Source organism: Scyliorhinus canicula, chromosome 15, assembly GCF_902713615.1.
Source record: "Scyliorhinus canicula chromosome 15, sScyCan1.1, whole genome shotgun sequence".
Taxonomy (NCBI): Eukaryota; Metazoa; Chordata; class Chondrichthyes; order Carcharhiniformes; family Scyliorhinidae; genus Scyliorhinus; species Scyliorhinus canicula.
The window spans coordinates 45,886,988-45,906,862 of NC_052160.1; the positions used below are offsets into that span (position 1 = coordinate 45,886,988).

Genomic DNA, 19,875 nt, shown 5'->3' on the forward strand with positions numbered 1-19,875 from the left:
TGGGTCCAAAGTGTGAGGCAGCCAGAGCGGCAGGGCTGGGTCCAGAGCACGAGGCAGCCAGAGCATGAGGGCTGGGTCCAAAGCGTGAGGCAGCCAGAGTGGCAGGGCTGGGCCCAGAGTGCGAGGCAGCCAGAGCGGCAGGGCTGGTCCAGAGTGCGAGGCAGCCAGAGCGGCAGGGCTGGTCCAGAGTGTGAGGCAGCCAGTGCGTCAGGGCTTGTCCAGAGTGCGAGGCAGCCAGAGCGGCCGGGCTGGGTCCAGAGCACGAGGCAGCCAGAGCGGCGAGGCTGAGTCCAGAGTGCGAGGCAGCCAGAGCGGCAGGGCTGGGTCCAGAGCACGAGGCAGCCAGAGCATGAGGGCTGGGTCCAAAGCGTGAGGCAGCCAGAGTGGCAGGGCTGGGCCCAGAGTGCGAGGCAGCCAGAGCGGCCGGGCTGGGTCCAGAGCACGAGGCAGCCAGAGCGGCGAGGCTGAGTCCAGAGTGCGAGGCAGCCAGAGCGGCAGGGCTTGTCCAGAGTGCGAGGCAGCCAGAGCGGCCGGGCTGGGTCCAGAGCACGAAGCAGCCAGAGCGGCGAAGCTGAGTCCAGAGTGTGAGGCAGCCAGTGCGGCAGGGCTTGTCACGAGTAGACTTCAATGAAGTTACTGTGAAAAGCCCCTAGTCGCCACATTCCGGCGCCTATTCGGGGAGGCTGTTACTGGAATCAAACCGTGCTGCTGGCCTGCTTGGTCTACTTTCAAAGCCAGCGATTTAGCCCAGTGTGCTAAACAGCCTCAGGTATGGACAGGGTGGATAGCAACAAGCTTTTTCCAAGAGTGGGGTGTCAATTATAAGGGGTCACGATTTCAAGGTGAGAGTGGAAAAGTTTAAGGGAGATGTGCGTGGAAAGTTTTTTACGCAGAGGGTGGTGGGTGCCTGGGATGCTTTGCCAGTGGAGGTGGTAGAGGCGTGTACGATAGCATCATTTAAGATGCATCTGGACAGATATATGAACGGGTGGGGAACAGAGAGAAGTAGACCTTGGAAAATAGGCAACAGGCTTAGATAAAGGATCTGGATCGGTGCAGGCTGGGAGGGCCGAAGGGCCTGTTCCTGTGCTGTAATTTTCTTTGTTCTTTGTTCTATTATGGTTGGCACCTGTGACAGTCAACATCTTGCAGACGAAGTAGAAGTTGCCCTTAGAGATGATTTGAAAAATTTCCAAGATGGTTGGCAAGCAGTCAAGAATTGGCCATAAAAATTTCGTCCTCCCAGAACCGATTGGTCTAAAATGACGTCTTGCATTCAAAAACATACTGAAAATATACAAGATTTCGAAGACAGGTTTTTACATATCTGGATAGAACATTCAGGAATTAAATTCCAAAATGAAACAGATACTTGGGATCCAAGTACTTTAGGGCCGATTTAGACTGTTTTTGTGGCCGTATAAAACCTGAAATATCTAGTGCTTTAAGTTTAATTGCACCAAATTGGGCCACAGCTGCTACATACCGAGAAACAGTTGACCGATGTATTCAGAAAGATTGCGGCATGCATAACAAGACAAACAGTAACACTTTGGCTGGTCAAAATCAGCCTGTGTCACCTGCCGCTCCAGCAGCAGCTCATGCAGCCTCTGCAGGGATATCAGCAGTAAAAACAACCTCCCCAGAAGCATCGGGTTCCACATGCACCTTTGTTCTATTGAGAGAACATAAGAAAATTCCACGCTGTCTTTAGTGGTAAATTAGGACATTGGATGATTTCATGTCATTACAAACAACGAGTCGAATCAAGAAATAATAGTGAGGTGCCCGATAACTCATACAATACGTTTGCACCCTGTGGCCAGCCACATAATACGTACAAACAAGACACGCCCAGAATAACGTTCCAACAAGACACACCCAGACTTGCGTACAGGGATTCTAGTCCCTCGCAGCTGTCCCCATGTAGGGACGCACGCAATGACGACAATGAAATTAATGAAACGTTAAACAGCTCAAAGACGTTCTCTGTTTTATTCTTCAAAAAAATAATGGACCCCACCCTTGGTGATTCTTTTCATATTTCTTTACATGCACTTCTGGAACAGAAAAAGGATGGACTATATATTTAGCTAAGAATGGAAGGTTTTCATATCGATTTTCTTTTTGACACTGGAGCTGAACTTACCTGTGTTACTCAAAATTATGCTGCTTTATTTCCCCTAAATGTAGGAAAAATTAACGCTTTTGCAGGAGGAAGAGATTCTTTTACCCTCCAACAGACTGATCCAATGCTGTTGAAATTTGGACCACATCAACTGATGGCATCAATTTCGGTAGGTCCAGTTACACAGGCACTTCTAGGTATGGATATCTTATCTCAATTAAATTCTTCACTTAATTTCAATAATGGAAAAATAACCTTATCCATTAGACACATCAAAAAGAACGAGATACAAAATCACCCAATTTGGGCCAAAGACAAAAATGATTGTGGCCTCTTAAAAATGGAACCAGTCACCTTCATTTGATCCATCAAAAGGATGACCCTCTCAGTTGCCATCGAAACGTGACATGCGTTGTCCATGAACTTGCCAGCAATTGATACTCCCACATCAAGGCAGCAGAAAATGCAAAACTGGCCTCCCACGAGGCAGAAAGGGTGCAGGCCGTTGACAGAATGCAAGGCCTGAGCATCGCGGAGAGTGGCCATTTTGTGCGCTTTTCCCAAGTTCCTACGCATGCGCAACACGACCGGGAGGACGATGAGGCCGAAAACCCTACTGCGCATGTGCGAACGTCGGCCAACCGCACTGTGTATACGCGAAGGCGCACGGAACGCAGTGACATCAGCGTCATGATGTGTCAAAATTGTGGCTCCGCCTATTTAAAGCGGCAATGTCCAGCCAAAGGAAGACAATGTCTACAATGTGGAAAGCCTGGGCATTATGCGGCCTTATGCAGGTCCGCTCCACTGATCAACAGCCAGTGATCCCAGCTGCAGCGCAGAGGTGTCCGCTGCATACAACAAGGCATGCAGGATTCCGATCCCGAAAGCCCAACGGACCCCGATGCTGACTGCCTCGAGCCTCCACATCAGGTGGACATCATGACCACACGCGAGCTGGTCTCCTCCACTCCTGCAAAACGCCTTTCAATCCGAAGTGTGGATCCTGACAACAAATGGTGTGCTGTCATCATGGTCAACTAGTGTTGCATCCGATTCAAATTGGACAGTGGCACATCTGCGAATCCCATATCCCAGTCAGACATCGACAGCATTCGAGACCAACCTAGAATTCTTCCACCAGCCTGCCAGCTCCTTGACTACAATGCCAATGCCATAGCTGCTAGTAGCTCGTGTCAGCTCAGTGTCTCTCACAAGGCAATCAAGGCGACGTTAAGATTTGAGATAGTCCAGCCTGACAAGGCATCCCTCCTCGGTGCTCGCGCATGCAAACTCCTAAATCTGGTCCAGCAAGTCCATGCCATGTCCTCTGCACCTGTGACTGCCTCGCCCAATGCGAATCTACAGGCTGAAATAGATGACATCCTCATGCAATATCACAATGTGTTTGATGGGATGGGCACGCTCCCATATCGCTACAAGATACTACTCAAACTGAATGCCACCCCAGTCATCCATGAACCACGCCGGGTGCCGGCTCCTCTGAAGGATCGTCTAAAAACGCAGCTGCGAGAGCTCCAAGACCAGGGCATCATTTCAAAGGTCATGAAACCAACAGACTGGGTCAGCTCCATGATTCTCGTCAAGAAACCCTCTGGTGAACTACAAATTTGCATTGATCCCAAAGACCTGAATCACAACATAATACGAGAGCACTACCCGATCTCGAAGCGGGAAGAATTAACCTGTGAGATGGCTCATGCCAAATTCTTCACCAAGCTGGGCGCCTCACGTGGCTTCTGGCAGATACAACTGGACGAGTCCAGTAGGAAGCTATGCACATTTAACACTCCGTTCGGCAGGTATTGTTACAACCGCATGCCTTTCTGTTTCATTTCAGCTTCCGAAGTCTTTCATCGAATAATGGAGCATATGATGGAGGGCATCGAAAGGTGTGAGTTTATGTGGATGACGTGATCATCTAATCCGCGACTCCTGAGAATCACATAGCTCGCCTCAGAAAGGTTTTTCAAAGGGTCCACAAGAACGGCCTCCAGCTCAACAGGGCCAAATCTCATTTGGTCGGTCCGCGATCAAGTTTCTGGGTGACCACATTTCCCAGCAGGGTGTGCAACCTGATGCTGACAAGGTACTGGCGATCAATGCCATGAAGACCCCAGAGGACAAAAAGGCAGTCCTACGTTTCCTTGGGATGGTAAATTTTCTAGGAACATTTATTCCTAACATGGCGTCCCACACCACAGCCGTCCGGCATCTCGTAAAAACGTCCACGATGTTCCAGTGTCTTCCCGCGCATCACGCGGAGTGGCTTGAGATGAAGGCGAAGCTCACCACAGCCGCAGTACTGGCGTTCTTTGACCTGACCAAAGATACCAAAATATCCACAGACGCAAGCCAGGACGGCATTGGTGCGGTGCTCCTCCAGAAAGACAACTCCTCGTCCTGGGCTCCAGTGGCATATGCATCCAGGGCCATGACTCCGACCGAACAACAGTATGCCCAGATCGAAAAAGAGTGCTTGGGTCTCCTGACAGGAATAGTTAAGTTTCATGACTACGTATACAGTCTGTCAAAATTAACGGTGGAAACAGACCACAGGCCCTTAGTCCACATAATCCAGAAGGATTTAAATGATATGACACCTCGGCTTCAGAAAATTCTTCTTAGTCTCCGCCGCTATGACTTCGAACCCATCTACACACCGGATAAGGAGCTGGTAATTGTGGATGCCCTATCCCGATCCATCGCCACGACATGTGAACAGGTCGACTTCATTCACCACATTGAGGCACAGGTACAGTTGTACAGTTGTGTTCCAGGAACCTTCCAGCCACTGATGAACGTGTTGTCCAAATACGCGAAGAAACAGCCAAAGATCCTCTACTGCAGTGCGTGATGCAGCACCTCGCACATGGCTGGCAAAAGGGGCAATGCCCTCAGTTCTTCAACGTTAAGGACGAGTTAACGGTTGTTGAGGGGATCCTTCTTAAACTGGATAGAATCGTCATTCCCCAAAGCATGCAAACCATGGTGCTCAACAGATCCATAAGGGTCACCTTGGGGTCGAGAAATGTCAATGCAGAGCTCGGCAGGTAGTTTACTGGCCTGGCATCAGCCAGGGCATTGCCAACATGGTCCTCAACTGCACCACATGCCAGAAATTCCAACCATCCCAGCCCAAGGAAACACTGCAACAGCATGAGATTGTGACCTCTCCGTGGTCTAAGGTGGGGATAGACCTCTTTCACGCAAATGGGCGTGATTACGTGCTTTTAATCGACTACTTCTCCAGATACCCGGAAGTGGTAAAACTGTTGGACCTCACGTCAAAGTCATCAAGGCCTGCAAGGAGACGTTTGCCAGGCACGGTATACCACTCACAGTAATGAGTGACAATGGTCCATGTTTCTACAGCCAAGAGTGGTCTAACTTTGCACAATCCTACCACTTCAGGCATGTCACATTCAGTCCCCATTACCCGCAATCAAACGGGAAGGCCGCGAAAGGGGTCCACATTGTCAAGGGACTGCTTTGCAAGGCTGCAGACTCAGCATCTGATTTTCACCTTGCGCTGTTGGCATACAGGACAACCCCTCTGTCGACTGGTTTGTCTCCGGCTCAGCTACTCATGAACCGCAACCTGCGGACGACTGTTCCAGCCATCCATGTTCAAGACCTTGACCACCTCATGGTGCTGCAGAAAGTGCAGTGATCCAGGAACCAGCAGAAGATCACGTATGATGCTCATGCCACTGATTTGCCTGCGCTGGCTCCAGAAGATGTTGTTCACATCCAGTTGCCTGAGGGAGGCTGGTCAGCCCCAACTGTTGTCATCAGACATGCTGCCCCCAGATCTTCCATTGTTCAAATGACTGATGGCTCCATTCTAGGGTGCAACAGGGGGGCACTGCGCAAAGTTGCCTGCCCACTACCTGACCACACCTTTCCGCATGTCATCATGCCTCCTCCGGACATGTCGCACCACGAGGCCACCGATCTCACAGCAAGCCCGCCTGTCCAGGTGCCGGCGTCCCCCCCCTCACCTCTGAGGAGGTCGACAAGAATCCGTCGCCAACCATAAAGACTGAATCTATAGACTTGAATCCTGCAAATTTTGTTCAGTTTGCTCTGTATCTGCACGCTAGACACCTTCCCATGTACATATGTTCATTCACTCACCATTTGTACATAGTCATACATGTATATACAGCCACATTCAAAAAAAAATTTATTTCAAAAAGGGGAGATGTCATACTATCCACTCATGTATATAATGAGATACAGACAGGGAGTGGCTGACACACAGAATAACCAATAAACACATAGGACAGAGAACAACCAATCACAAGACAGGACACTGCAGGGGACACCACCACTATAAAACACACGAGGCACCAAGACTCTGCCTCTTCTCACTGGATACAGCTACAGAGATAGTCAGGGTGCACAGTGCAGTGAGCACCATCTCCATGTGAAATGAAATGAAATGAAATGAAGTGACAGAGCCAGTCTGGCCAAGCCAGACTGAGGTTGTCAGTTTAGATTAATAGAGTGTCAACCCACAGCAGATTATGTACAGCAATCAGCAGGTTCAATAAAACAGTGTTGAACCATCTCCTGTGTCGGAAGCCAGTTTCTCATCTTACTGCATCCAGTTGCAGTCAGTGTTAAACCAACTCAAATAACACATCAGCACATGGCTCTACAGAACCATCTCAGGCAACTGCCTGCTCTGCCTTCCATCATTGTCCAGTATGTAGATGACATTCTGATAGCCTCCATCAATAAAGATGATCACAAAAAAGACTTACGTGTGGTCTTGAACTACCTCAGTGATAATGGACACAAAGCTAGCTTTGCCAAAGCACAAATTTCCCAGGAAGATGTTGTCTACTTAAGTCAGAAAATATTCAAAGGCAAAAGGAAACTTACTCATCAAAACCGCTAAAGAACCCTCAACTGTTCAGGAAGTGAGATCTTTTTTGGGACTGTACAGTTTTAACAGAAATTGGATTGATTCTTACACTCAGTTAGCTCAGCCACTGAATGATCTTTTAAAAGGTAACCGAAAATCAAAAGACACAGTTCAACTAAATTCAGAGCAAAAAGAATCATTCTTAAATTTGAGAAAGGCCCTATGTTCAGCACCAGCTTTAGGTATTCCAAACAACGGAAAACCTTTTACCATGTTTGTTCATGAGAATGATGGTTACATGATTGCAGTATTAGCCCAAGAACATGATGATCAGTTAAGACCAGTTGGATACTACTCCATTAAACTTGACAATATGGCGTTAGCATTTGGCAGCTGTTTACGAACCATGGAAGCCACATGTCAAGCAGTAATGGCAACATCTCGCCTTGTCCTAGACCAAAAGTTAACCGTTAAATGTCCACACTCAGTCCATTCTCTACTATCCATGAACAGAGTATTACAAGTTACATCAGCTAGATGGACAGCAGTTTTGGAAGCACCCAACCTATATTTTCACAGAGCCAGTCCGGTAAACCCATCATCTTTGCTCCCGTTTCGCGAGGAACAAAAGGGAGGAGAGGAAGAAGGGCATGACTGTGTGAAAATAATAGAGAAAATGGAAGAAGTACGCTTAGTAGAAGAAAAGCCACTACAGAACCCAGATTTAGTCCGATTCACAGATGGTTCCTCTTTTTTGACAAGGGTATCAGAAAAGCTGGGTGGGCAGTCACATGCCCATATGAAGTGTAATGAACTCCAATTAGCTTTATTGGTTGGCCAATTGGAGTATGAGCTCCAGAGCTGAGGGTCCGCATGCCGACAGCAAGATAACCCGTCTCCTTTCGTCTGTCAGTATATCATTGGCCCGGAAGAAGTAACACATTCTCTCCACATACTGGGACCAGTCCGCAATAGCTGGGTCGAATGCCTCTAACCTCCCAAAAAACAGCATTTTTAAAATGGCAAGGCTTACCCTCCGAGTGCGGCAGTTGGTCTCCGCAAAATTCTTAGTTTACCTCATCGCCACTGTAGTAATCCACGGGAGGCAGGAGTTCCGTCACCACACCAATATTTATTTACAATAACGATATTACAGGAGCAGCTACAAACAGTGCTGCTAGCAGTCCAGTCAACTTAAGACTGGCTCACAAAGCCTACACAGGTGCTTATATGGGCTCCCACAATGAGCTATCATTGAGGGAGCTCATACTCCAATTGGCCAACCAATAAAGCCAATTGGAGTTCATTACACCCCTCCCCCCAAGGTCCGAGGAATTCCTGCCAGCTGGCATTACTCTGAGCTTCTTCCTGCTCCTCATGTCTGGGTCTGTCACCTCTGTGTCGTCCGCCAGGTCGTTCTCCGAAGTGGGCGGGGTGTACCTTATAGATGCCCGTCTTTTCCTTGACGACCTCCTTGGAAGTTGTTCTTCCTCCTCCTTGGGGAGAGGTGTCGCGGCGGCCTCATCGAACGTGTCCATCTCCGACTCTGACGACTGGATGACGGGGTCTGGAGAAATTGCTCGGGGCTGGGGTGCGGGTATCCTTTCCGTCTGGGCTATCCCAGCTTGAGGCGGTCCTGCTTCGCCTGCCTCCAGGTGTGGTTCTGCTGCCCTTAATTAGTCTAGGTGTTTCTTCAGCACCTTACCTCCTATCAAAACCTCATAGGATATGGGCCCTGTTTGGGACTCTCCCGTGCCTTTGACCCACGTTGGTCCATTCCCATAATTCTTGACCCAAACCGGTGCGCCCACCTGGAAATGTCTCTGCTGCCAACTATTATCATGCCCCCTGCGTTGGGCCTCCTGTTGTTTCTCCACTTTCCCCGTTAAATTTGGGAAAAGAAGACTCAGCCTCGTTCGCAGCCGCCTTCCCATTAAGAGTTCAGCTGGCGGTATGCCCGTTGTGGAATGCGGTGTGGTCCTGTAACCAAACAGCCAGCGGGAGAGCTTTGTGTCCATTGACGCTGCCGGCTGCTTCTTGAGTCCCGCATTAAGTGTCTGGACCGCGCTCTCTGCCAGGCAGTTGGTCGCTGGATGGTAAGGGGCCGTTTTGATGTGACGGACTCCGTTTTCCTTCAGGAATTTTCCAAATTCCCCACTTGTGAATGCCGTTCCGTTGTCCGACACCAATACCTCCGGAAGTCCATGTGTTGCAAACGAGGCCTTGAGCTTTTCAATCGTCGATGCTGTGCTTGCCGCATTTACCCGGTGGACGTCCAACCATTTGGAGTGGGCGTCCACTATCACCAAAAATATTGAGCCCATGTAAGGGCCGGCGTGGTCAATATGCAGGTGGGTCCACGGTCTGCCTGGCCATTCCCACGGGTGCAATGGCACCGCTGGTGGTACTCTTTGCCCCGTTGGCACTACTGGCACCGACGTACCAAAGCTGCTATGCCTGTGTCCAAACCTGGCCACCAAACGTAGCTTCGAGCTAGCATCTTCATTTTAGACACCCCTGGGTGTCCGTGATGTAACTCGGTTAAGATTGCCTGACGGCCCTGAGCTGGGACTATTAACCCGGCTTCCCATAATAGGATACCGTCTTCTACGGTTATTTGGTCCCTTCTGCTCCAGTATGGGTGCATCTGGGGCTCCACTAGTCTTTCCAGTTCCGCTGTTAGTAGTAAATGCTTCATCTTGGCTAAAACTGGGTCTTTTTGCGGCCACAACCGAATATGTTGTGTGTCTTTTGGTAGGGTGTCCAAAAAATTTAGAGTCATTATTGTCTCCTCTACTTTTGGTATTTGCGGCGGAGTGTCCAGGAGGGGAAGTCTGCTCAAAGCATCTGCATTTGCTACTCGCGTTCCCTGTCTGTGCTCCAGAACGTATCTATACGCCGCCAGTAGCAACGCCCAGCGTTGGATTCTAGCTGATGCAATCGGGGGTATTGACTTGTCTTCTTTTAATAACCCTAATAACGGCTTGTGGTCCATCACTATGGTGAATTTCCGCCCGTACAGATACTGGTGAAATTTTTTTACTGCGAATATCACCGCCAGTCCTTCCTTCTCAATTTGGGCGTACTTCCTCTCAGCCATTGCCAAAGTTCTCGAAGCATAGTCTATTGGCCGTTCTTCCACATTCCTTCCTCTATAGGCGAAGACCGCTCCTACCCCATAGGGGGATGTATCACAAATGACCACCAACTCCTTCCTTGGGTCATAATGCTCTAGGACATTTTCGGATGACAGCTGTTCCTTAATGTCCCTAAATGCTCGGTGTTGGCGGGCGGACCATTTCCATTCTTGCCCCTTTTTTAGTAGCTGGTGGAGGGGTTCTAGGATGGACGCCCTATTTTTAATATATTTTCCATAACAGGTTACCAACCCTAGAAATGATCGTAAGTCCTGGACCGTGGTGGGAGCTGGGGCTTCTTTTATTGCCCTTACTCTGTCTTCTAATGGGTGTAAGCCTGACTCGTCTACTTTATATCCCAGGTACGTCACTTTTGGGGCCAGAAAAACACATTTTTCCCTTTTTAGCCGTACGCCTGTCTTTGCGAAACGCCTGAGCACTTCCTCCAGGTTCCTTAAGTGTTCCCTGTTTGTCCTACCTGTGATTAAGACATCGTCCAAATAAATCGCCACCTGCGGTAGTCCCTGCAGAATATTTTCTATCGTACGCTGGAGTATAGCGCAGGCTGATGACACTCCGAAAGGTAGCCTAGTATAACGAAAAAGGCCCTTCAGGGTGTTGATCGTAGCAAACATCTGGGAGTCCTTGTCAAGTTTTAACTGCAGGTAGGCGTGGCTCATGTCCAGTTTCGTGAACAAAAGCCCACCTGCCAATTTGGCATATAGGTCGTCTATTTTCGGGATTGGGTATTTGTCCAGGAGTGCGTATTTGTTTACCGTCTGTTTGAAATCTCCACAGAGACGTATTGAGCCGTCTGGCTTCAAAATTGGTACCACTGGCGCTGCCCATTCCGAGAACTGTACTGGTCTGATAATGCCGTCGCGCCGTAACCTTTCTATTTCGTCATCTACTTTCTTCCTTAATACAAAAGGTACCGGCCTGGCCTTACAAAATTTCGGAAGGGCTTCTGGGTTCACATGCAAAGTTGCTTTGGCGCCTATGATTTCCCCCAAACCTTCCTGGAAGACCTCCGGGTATTTCTGGAGTGCTCCAGTCAACTGCCCGCTTCCACTCTGGAAAATGTTCATCCAATCTAATTTTAGGTCTTTCAGTCAGTTTCGTCCAATTAAGCTCGGTCTGGAGCCCTCTACTATCATCAACGGTAATCTGAGCAATTGTTTCTCATATTCCACGGGTACATGAGTCGTGCCTAGAACTTACAGGGGTTCCCCCTTGTAGGTTTTAAGTTTCGGCAATGTTTTTGTTAGGGTTAGTGGCTGGGGTCCATCTTTGATTTTTCTAAATGCTGCCACTCCCATTACTGATACGGCCGCACCCGTGTCTATTTCCATTATTGTCAGCCGCCTGTTCACCCGTGGGGTAATCTTAATGGGTTCTGCTTTCTTCGTTGCAATATTATATAATTGTTCCCCTTCAGAGAAGGATGGGGCATATAGGTTGTGTACTTCCCTGTGTCCCCGCCTGCTATTCCTCTTTTGCCACCTCCTTCTAGGGTTTCTGTCGCTGTTACCCCACTCTGTCTGGCACCAGAAACGGTCCTTCTCTGTTGGGGGAGCCTCAGCCGGTACTTCCCTCTGTCTCCAGTTAGTCCTGGCAGACTTGGGGGCAGTTCTGGGGTTTTCCTTTTTCCCTCTATTCCTCAGGCTTTTCCTGAGAGCGGCTATCTGGTAGCAAGACCCGTTGTGGTAGTCCCTCTCACAGGTATCTACCTCCATTAGCGTACCCTGTAGTTCCTGCGCCCCACTTGCTGCCTTTTCTAGGGATAGTGAGAGCTGTAACGCCTGCCTGCAGTCTAGCTCCGTTTCTGCCAACAGGCGTTTCTGTATTGTGAGGTTGTTTATACCACACACTAACCGGTCCCGAAGCATTTCATTTAGCATCGGGCCGAACTCACATTTTTCCGCCAGCCTTCTCAGGCGGGTCAAGACATTCGTGACTGACTCCCTGTCTTCCCACTTCGCTGTGTAGAATCTGTATCTACGCAAAATGAGGGGTGGTTTTGGGTCGTAGTGCTCTTTCACAAATTCCGTTAATTCTTGTAAGTTTTTCGTGTCCGGCGCATCGGGATAAGTCAGACTACGTATAATGGCGAAAGCTGAGGGTCCACACGCCGACAGCAGGATAAGCCGTCTCCTTTCGTCCGTCAGTATATCATTTGCCCGGAAGAAGTAACACATTCTCTCCACATACTGGGACCAGTCCTCAATAGCCGGGTCGAATGCCTCTAACCTCCCAAAAAACGGCATTTTTAAAATGGCAAGGTTTACCCTCCAAGTGTGCCAGCTGGTCTCCGCAAAATTCTTAGTTTACCTCGTCGCCACTGTAGTAATCCACGGGAGGCAGGAGTTCCGTCACCACACCAATATTTATTTACAATAACGATATTACAGGAGCAGCTACAAACAGTGCTGTTAGCAGTCCAGTCAACTTAAGACTGGTTCACAAAGCCTACACGGGTGCTTATATGGGCCCCCTCAATGTGCTATCATTGAGGGAGCTCATACTCCAATTGGCCAACCAATAAAGCCAATTGGAGTTCATTACAATGTCATTCCTGATGATCAAATGCATTAGACAACTATTCACTAAGCGCAAGGGCCCAACAGTCAGAATGATCCACACTAACCCCACCATTAGATGAAATAGAATTACAATATTATTGTTGAACTGTTACTAACCAATCAATTATTTGACTGTATTACTAACATATTGCTAAAAGATTAATACTGAATCAATAGAATCAAATTGAATTCATTGATTAACTGTTGTTTAAAAATAATAATTCTTTCAAGATTAATTTTAATATTTTTTGCTGTTATGCTTGAAATGCAAAGCTTGCCCACTCTATTGTTGAAGATTGTTTTTAAACAAAGAAACTATCAATGACAATGTGAATGAGTTCCTCTTCACACTTTTACCTATCCTATCGCATTTACTCCTTCATTTTGTCTTATTATGATATATCTCACCTAATCTTTCAATTTATCAAAGGGCGGACTGAAGGAAATCAGCTATTTCTGATAAGTAAAAGGCTATTTTAATGTAAATATTAAAGCCCAGTCTTTAATACCCATTTTAAAATAAGGATTTCAGTATTCATAACCTTAGGTCATGACAAAACACATAACTTAAACAGAGGTAAAAAGCTTGACACATTTCCAAACTAGTTGAAAATAAAAGCAACATTTCTACTGACAATATGAATGAACTATTGTTCTAACGAACAGATTTCAAAGTAAGTTTCATATTGAGAAATGAGCTGCACCAGTAATCAAGATCAAGGTCGAAATAAGCACCATAGCAATATGAAGCCACCATTGTTCAGAATATGGATAAAGTGAAAGTCAGCAGAAAATCAGTAAAAACCAGACTTGATTACAGCACAAAATCACATTCCATAGCACACACAAATATTCAAACATGAAACATTTAAAACTTATATTGTACATTGAGAATTGACAGTTAACCATCAAATCAAATGTATTTCACCCAAACCAATTAGGATGACATAGAGGTATGGACAGATGGCCTCAGACTGATAACATTTTCCTTAAACATGAGAGTTCAGACAGCCATTTTCTATCCAGGATCACTCTATACTTTGATCTAACTACGTGCTATCTTTATTTTTGTATTTTCACTTTTCCATTTTAACTCTTGAAGTTCGTGCAAGCTGTTTTGCTTTAATCATGAAACCATTCCTGTATTATTTTTGAAAGTTAAAATTGTTTTATAAACTACTTCTCTTTAAGTGTTTTACTGGCAAAGCTTTAGTGAGAATAGATTTAAGTTTCTCTCAATTGTACTCAGTAGAGGCAATAAAAGATTTTTACTTGCATCTGAGAAGTGTAACTCAAATTTCTACCGAGTTTTAAAGTGTAAGCGAGACTGCATTTGAACTGGGTGGGGGGGGGGGGGGGGGGGGGGGGGGGGGGGGGTTTGGAATGTATAAGTTACTGATGCTTATGTATGGGTTGATGGTGGATTCCCGATTCCTTTTCATTGGTGTTCTATATTCAAAATGTTGGGAGTTGTTTGAGGGTGGGTGGGATAATGGGATTGTTGGCCAGAGGATTGCGATTGTATTTGTTATTGCTATTATTTGTTGATGTAAATTTGATGAAAATGTGAAAATGGTGAATAAAAATATGAAAAAAAAGATAAAGTTGTTATGTCTATAATTGTCGGGAAGAAAGGTCCCAGTCAACAACCATAAACTAATAAATTAAATGTTTGATAAAGGGACTTCTGGGCACAAGAGATGTTTGATCCAGATTTGCATTTGTTCCCTCCACCTCTTGAACTTACAGTCTTGACCAGGTTCTAAGGGCAAGGGGCGACAGCTGTTGTCTCAACATGAGAAAGGTAACTAATCTTTGAGCTAAGAGGCAATTAAACAAGAAAATATTCAACAAAAAACAAAATGCTATAGAATGGTTGAAAGCGGGCAGCACGGAGGCGCAGTGGTTAGCACTACTGCATCATGGCACCGAGGAGCCGGGTTTGATCCCGGCCCAGGGTTACTGTTCGTGTGGAATTTGCACATATTTCCCTTGTCTCACCCCCACAACCCAAAGATATGCAGGGTAGGTGGATTGGCCATGCTAAATTGCCTCTTAATTTTAAAAAATTAACAAAAAGAATGGTTGAAAGCAAAGAAACTAGTGCTCTATTAGTGGGACAAGTGAGTGAACATCCTGTGATTTTTTTTTTTGCATTTTGCATTTGCAAATATCACTTATTTGCATGACAAGTCCGAGAAGAGAAAATTGCATTTTCTCAACAGACTCAAATGGCAGCAAATCATTTCTCTCAATGAAAACTAGACAAGGAGGTGTGGGCTGAATCTCTAACTTCTAAATTGCAAGAGGGCCCAGCAAAAATTTGGAATTCAGCATGTGATGAATTAAGGGATTTGGGATGGTATAGCTCATTGGTGATCAGATGCAATATATTTTTCACATTTAAGCATCTTCTGGATAATTGCAGTAAAATCAAATTTGATCATTGATCTGTGCTGAGTTATCTGATTTCGGCTAGCACATTGATGGGGCCACATCAACTGATCTCAGTGCACATGGGCTGAAGAGAGGAAAAACATCCAGGAATCCAATTCTTGATTGTCATCCTGCCATCCCTGCACCTAACAGGGAGGGACAGGATCAGAGTTGTCTGCAATTTTCTAATGGCTGAGTACTTGTCAGTGCTCAATGTATCTATGTTCACAAATGAAGAAACTCCTTATGAGTGAGGTACCAAAGGCCGCCTTCCATGCTGTAAATTTCTTGGTTTCTAAATTCAGTTTCTTACCTCCAACTGGTCAACCAGTTGCATCTCCAGGTTCATTAGTTTGCTCCATAGCTGATCAATCTCTGCCCTGAAGTTCTTAATCATAGTCTCTAAGTGTTCAGAATCAGTAATGTGTTGTAGTTCACCAAATAGCTGCATGGAGAAAACAGTAGTCAGCTTATCTTTAGAGAAGAATATATTGGCTATACTTTTATCTAAGAGCAAAATATCAAACCTCAATCTGTAAAATAAATTGGATTTGATCACAGATTCAAGAAAGAAGAGCATTTCTATATATTAAAAATACACATTGTTCATTTTCACTCATTCCAACAACTTGTTACAGACAAGGGGGGAGAAATAAACGGAAACTCTTCCCGTCTGTCCATAATCAGTCTGATTTAATTTTGAAATGGCAGATATGTGTGTTTCCAAACCCCTTTAGTGTGTGGTCAATTTTGAAAAAAATATTTTTATTCCGGACATTTTTCATTTTACAATATACAAAATGTTCATTCAACTTTATACAATTATCATAATAAACAACTATCTCACCCCGTATGCCCCTTTTTAATATTTTGCGACCCCTCCGCCTCCCCCTTTCTAACGCCCCTCTATTTGCTGAAGACCATCAAATCTTGAAAAAGGAGATAAAAGGTCTCCACCTCGAACTGAACACCTCCTCCGACCCCCTAATGTTGTATTTAATTTTCTCCAGATGCAGAAACTCATCCCCCACCCACGCCGTCGCCTTAGACGGCTCCGGAACCCACCACCCTTGCAAAATCCTCCTTTTTAATCACTATCCCTGCAGCATTGAAGATTTTGGTTTAAACTGCAGACTTTGATCAAACTGAAAACACCCCTTGCTTCTCCCTTCATGCTCTGTGGCACAACCCATGATGTCATTTTGATGGACTTCACTAGCAACCAATCAACTCCTTTACAACACAGGGGCTAAGCAGATACTTGATGCAGATTGGTGCTTTTTATTCTGGAATGCCCTGCTGGCTGTCTCTCTTTTTTTTAAATTAAATATATTTATTCAAATTTTCAATGATTTTCAACAAAACACTCCAAACAGAAAATGGAATACAGCACAAAACAAGCAAAAATTATACATGGGATTTTCAACAAAATACAATAACCCCCCATTTAACAAATAAACCCGCCAGTAAGGAAAACGCCTACCTCTAACCTAAACAAAAAAGAAAAACCAACACCCCCCCCCCCCCCCCCCCCCCCCACCCCCGGGTTGCTGCTGCTGTTGACCTCCACCTAACGTTCCACGAGAAAGTCTAGGAACGGGTGCCACCGCCTGGAGAACCCCTGCACAGACCCTCGCAAGGAAAACCTTATCCTTTCCAGCTTGATGAACCCTAAAATATTGTTAATCCAAGCTTCCAAGCTTGGGGGCTTCGTATTCCTCCACATTAGTAGGATCCTCCACCGGGCTACCAGGGACACAAAGGCCAGAACACCGGCCTATTTCGGCTCCTGCACTCCTGCCTCCTCCGATACCCCAAATAATGCTATCCCCCAGCCTGGCTTGACCCAGGTGTTCACCACTTTGGACATAGTCCTCGCAAAGCCCCTCCAGAACCCCTACAGCGCCGGGCACGTCCAGAACATATGGGCATGATTTGCTGGGCTCCCCGAGCACCTCACACACCTGTCCTCCACCCCAAAAAACCTACTCATCCTCGCCCCCGTCATATGCGCCCTATGAACAACTTTGAACTGTATTTGGCTGAGCCTGGCACAAGAGGAGGAGGGATTAACCTTACTCAGGGCATCAGCCCACAGATCCTCATCCATCTCCTCCCCGAGCTCCTCCTCCCACTTGCCCTTTAACTTCTCCACCGAGGCCTCCTCCGCTTCCTGCACTTCCTGATAGATCGCCGAGACCTTGCTTTCTCCAACCCATACGCCCAAAATCACCCTGTCCTGAATCCTTCGTGCTGGGAGCAGCGGAAATTCCCTCACCTGCCGTCTCACAAACTCCCTCACCTGCATGTACCTAAAAGCATTCCCGGGAGGTAACCCAAATATCTCCTATAGCGCCCCTAGGCTCGCAAAAGTCCCATCGACGAATAGGTCCCCCATTCTTTTAATCCCTGCCCGATGCCAGCTCAGAAACCCCCCATCCGTCCTACACGGAACGAACCTGTGGTTCTCTCGTATCGGGGACCAGACCAAGGACCCCACCTTGCCCCTATGTCGCCTCCACTGTCCCCAGATCTTCAGAGACGCCGCCACCACCGGACCCGTGGTGTACCTTGTCGGCGGGAGTGGCAACGGTGCCGTCACCAGCGCCCCCAGACTCGCACCCACACAAGACGCCAGTCTAGCCTCTTCCACGCCGCCCCCTCTCCCTCCATTACCCACTTAGGGATCATTGCCACATTAGCTGCCCAAAAATAGCCACATAGATTCGGCAGCGCCAGCCCCCCTCTGTCCCTGCTACGCTCCAAAAACACCCTCTTCACCCTCGGGGTCTTATTCGCCCATACAAATCCCATAATGCTCCTGCTTACCCGTTTAAAAAAAACCTTTGGGATTAGGATGGGCGGGCACTGGAACACAAACAGGAACCTTTGGAGGACTGTCATCTTGATCGACTGCACCCTACCCGCCAGGGAGAGTGGCAGCATATTCCATCTCTTGAAATCCTCCTCCACGGCACCGCATCGTGGGGCGAAGGGCCTGTTCTGTGCTGTATTTTCTATGTTCTATCTGTTCCACCAACCATGCCAAATTGAGCTTATGCAGGGCCCCCCAGTTCCTAGCTACCTGGATCCCCAGTTATCGAAAGCTCCTCTCCGCCCTCTTCAGCGGTAGCTCGTCTATCCCCCTTCCCTGGTCCCCTGCATGCACCACAAAGAGCTCACTCTTCCCCACATTGAGCTTATAACCCGAAAAGTCCCCAAACTCCCCAAGGATCCGCATAACCTCCACAATCCCCTCCACTGGGTCTGCAACATATAACAGCGGGTCATCAGCATATAACGACACCCGGTGTTCCTCCCCCCCTCCGGTCCAATCCCCTCCAGTTCCTAGACTCCCTCAGTGCCATGGCCAGCGGCTCAATTGCCAGTGCAAACAACAAGGGGATAAGTGACACCCCTGCCGCGTCCCGCGGTACAACCTAAAGTACTCGGACCTCCGCCGGTTCGAAGCGACACTCGCCACTGGGGCCCTATATAACAGCCTGACCCACCTTATGAACCCTTCCCCGAACCCAAACCTCCTGAGCACTTCCCAGAGATACTCCCAGTCCACCCGATCAAAGGCCTTCTCAGCGTCCATGGCCGCCACTACCTCCACTTCCCCCTCCACCGAGGGCATCATGATCACATTTTAGAGCCTCCGCACATTCGTGTTTAACTGCCTGCCCTTCAGAAACCCCGTCTGGTCCTCATGGATCACCCCCTGGACACAGTCCTCAATCCTCATAGCCAGAACCTTCGCCAACAACTTTGCGTCTACATTGAGGAGCAAAATCGGCCTATACGATCCACATTGCAATGGATCCTTGTCCCGCTTCAAAATCAGCGAGATCAGTGCCCGGGACATTGTCGGGGGCAGGGTCCCCTCCTCCCTTGCCTCATTAAAAGTTCTCACCAGCAATGGGCCCAGCAGATCCACATACTTTCTGTAAAATTCAACCGGTAACCTGTCCGGTCCCGGGGCCTTCCCTGCCTGCATGCTCCCCAATCCCTTAACCAGCTCCTCCAGCCCAATCGGTGCCCTCAAACCAGCCACCTGCTCCTCCTTCGCCCTAAGGAACCTCAGTTGATCCAAGAATCGCCGCATCCCCTGCCCCCCCTCCGGGGGCTCAGACCTATACAGATCCCCATAGAAGTCCCTAAATACCTTGTTTATTCTCACCGCACTCCACACTGTATTCCCCCCTCTATCTCTAATTCCACCAATCTCCCTCGCTGCCTCCCTCTTACGAAGCTGATGTGCGAGCATCCGGCTCGCCTTCTCCCCATACTCATATACCGCCCCCTGCATTTTCCTCCACTGCGCCTCTGCTTTTCCCGTGGTCAAGAGATCAAATTCCATTTGGAGGTTTTGTCGCTCCCTAAGCAGCCCCGCCTCGAGGGCCTCTGCATAGCTCCTGTCCACCCTTAATATCTCCCCTATCAATCTCTGCCTCTCTCTCTTCTCCCTATGGGCCCTAATGGAAATTAGCTCTCCCCTAACCACTGCTTTCAAAGCCTCCCAGACTACCCCCACCTGCACCTCCCCATTATCGTTGGCCTCCATGTATCTTTGAATACACACCCGGATCCGCCTGCACACCTCCTCATCTGCCAACAGTCCCACATCGAGGTGCCATAACGGGCGCAGGTCCCTCTCCTCCCCCCAACTCCAGCTCCACCCAATGCGGGGCG

The 19,875-nt window shown here is 47.8% G+C and overlaps 1 protein-coding gene across 2 annotated transcripts in view; it reads right to left on the reverse strand.

Annotated features, from left to right (window-relative positions):
• Window positions 1-19,875, reverse strand: part of drc3 (dynein regulatory complex subunit 3) — a 107,140-nt gene that overhangs the window by 16,586 nt on the left and 70,679 nt on the right. For both annotated transcript variants that reach the window (XM_038820599.1, XM_038820598.1), the window contains exon 8: window positions 15,494-15,625. In XM_038820599.1, coding sequence (XP_038676527.1) covers window positions 15,494-15,625 — 132 coding nt within the window. The remainder of the gene's footprint in view (window positions 1-15,493; window positions 15,626-19,875) is intronic.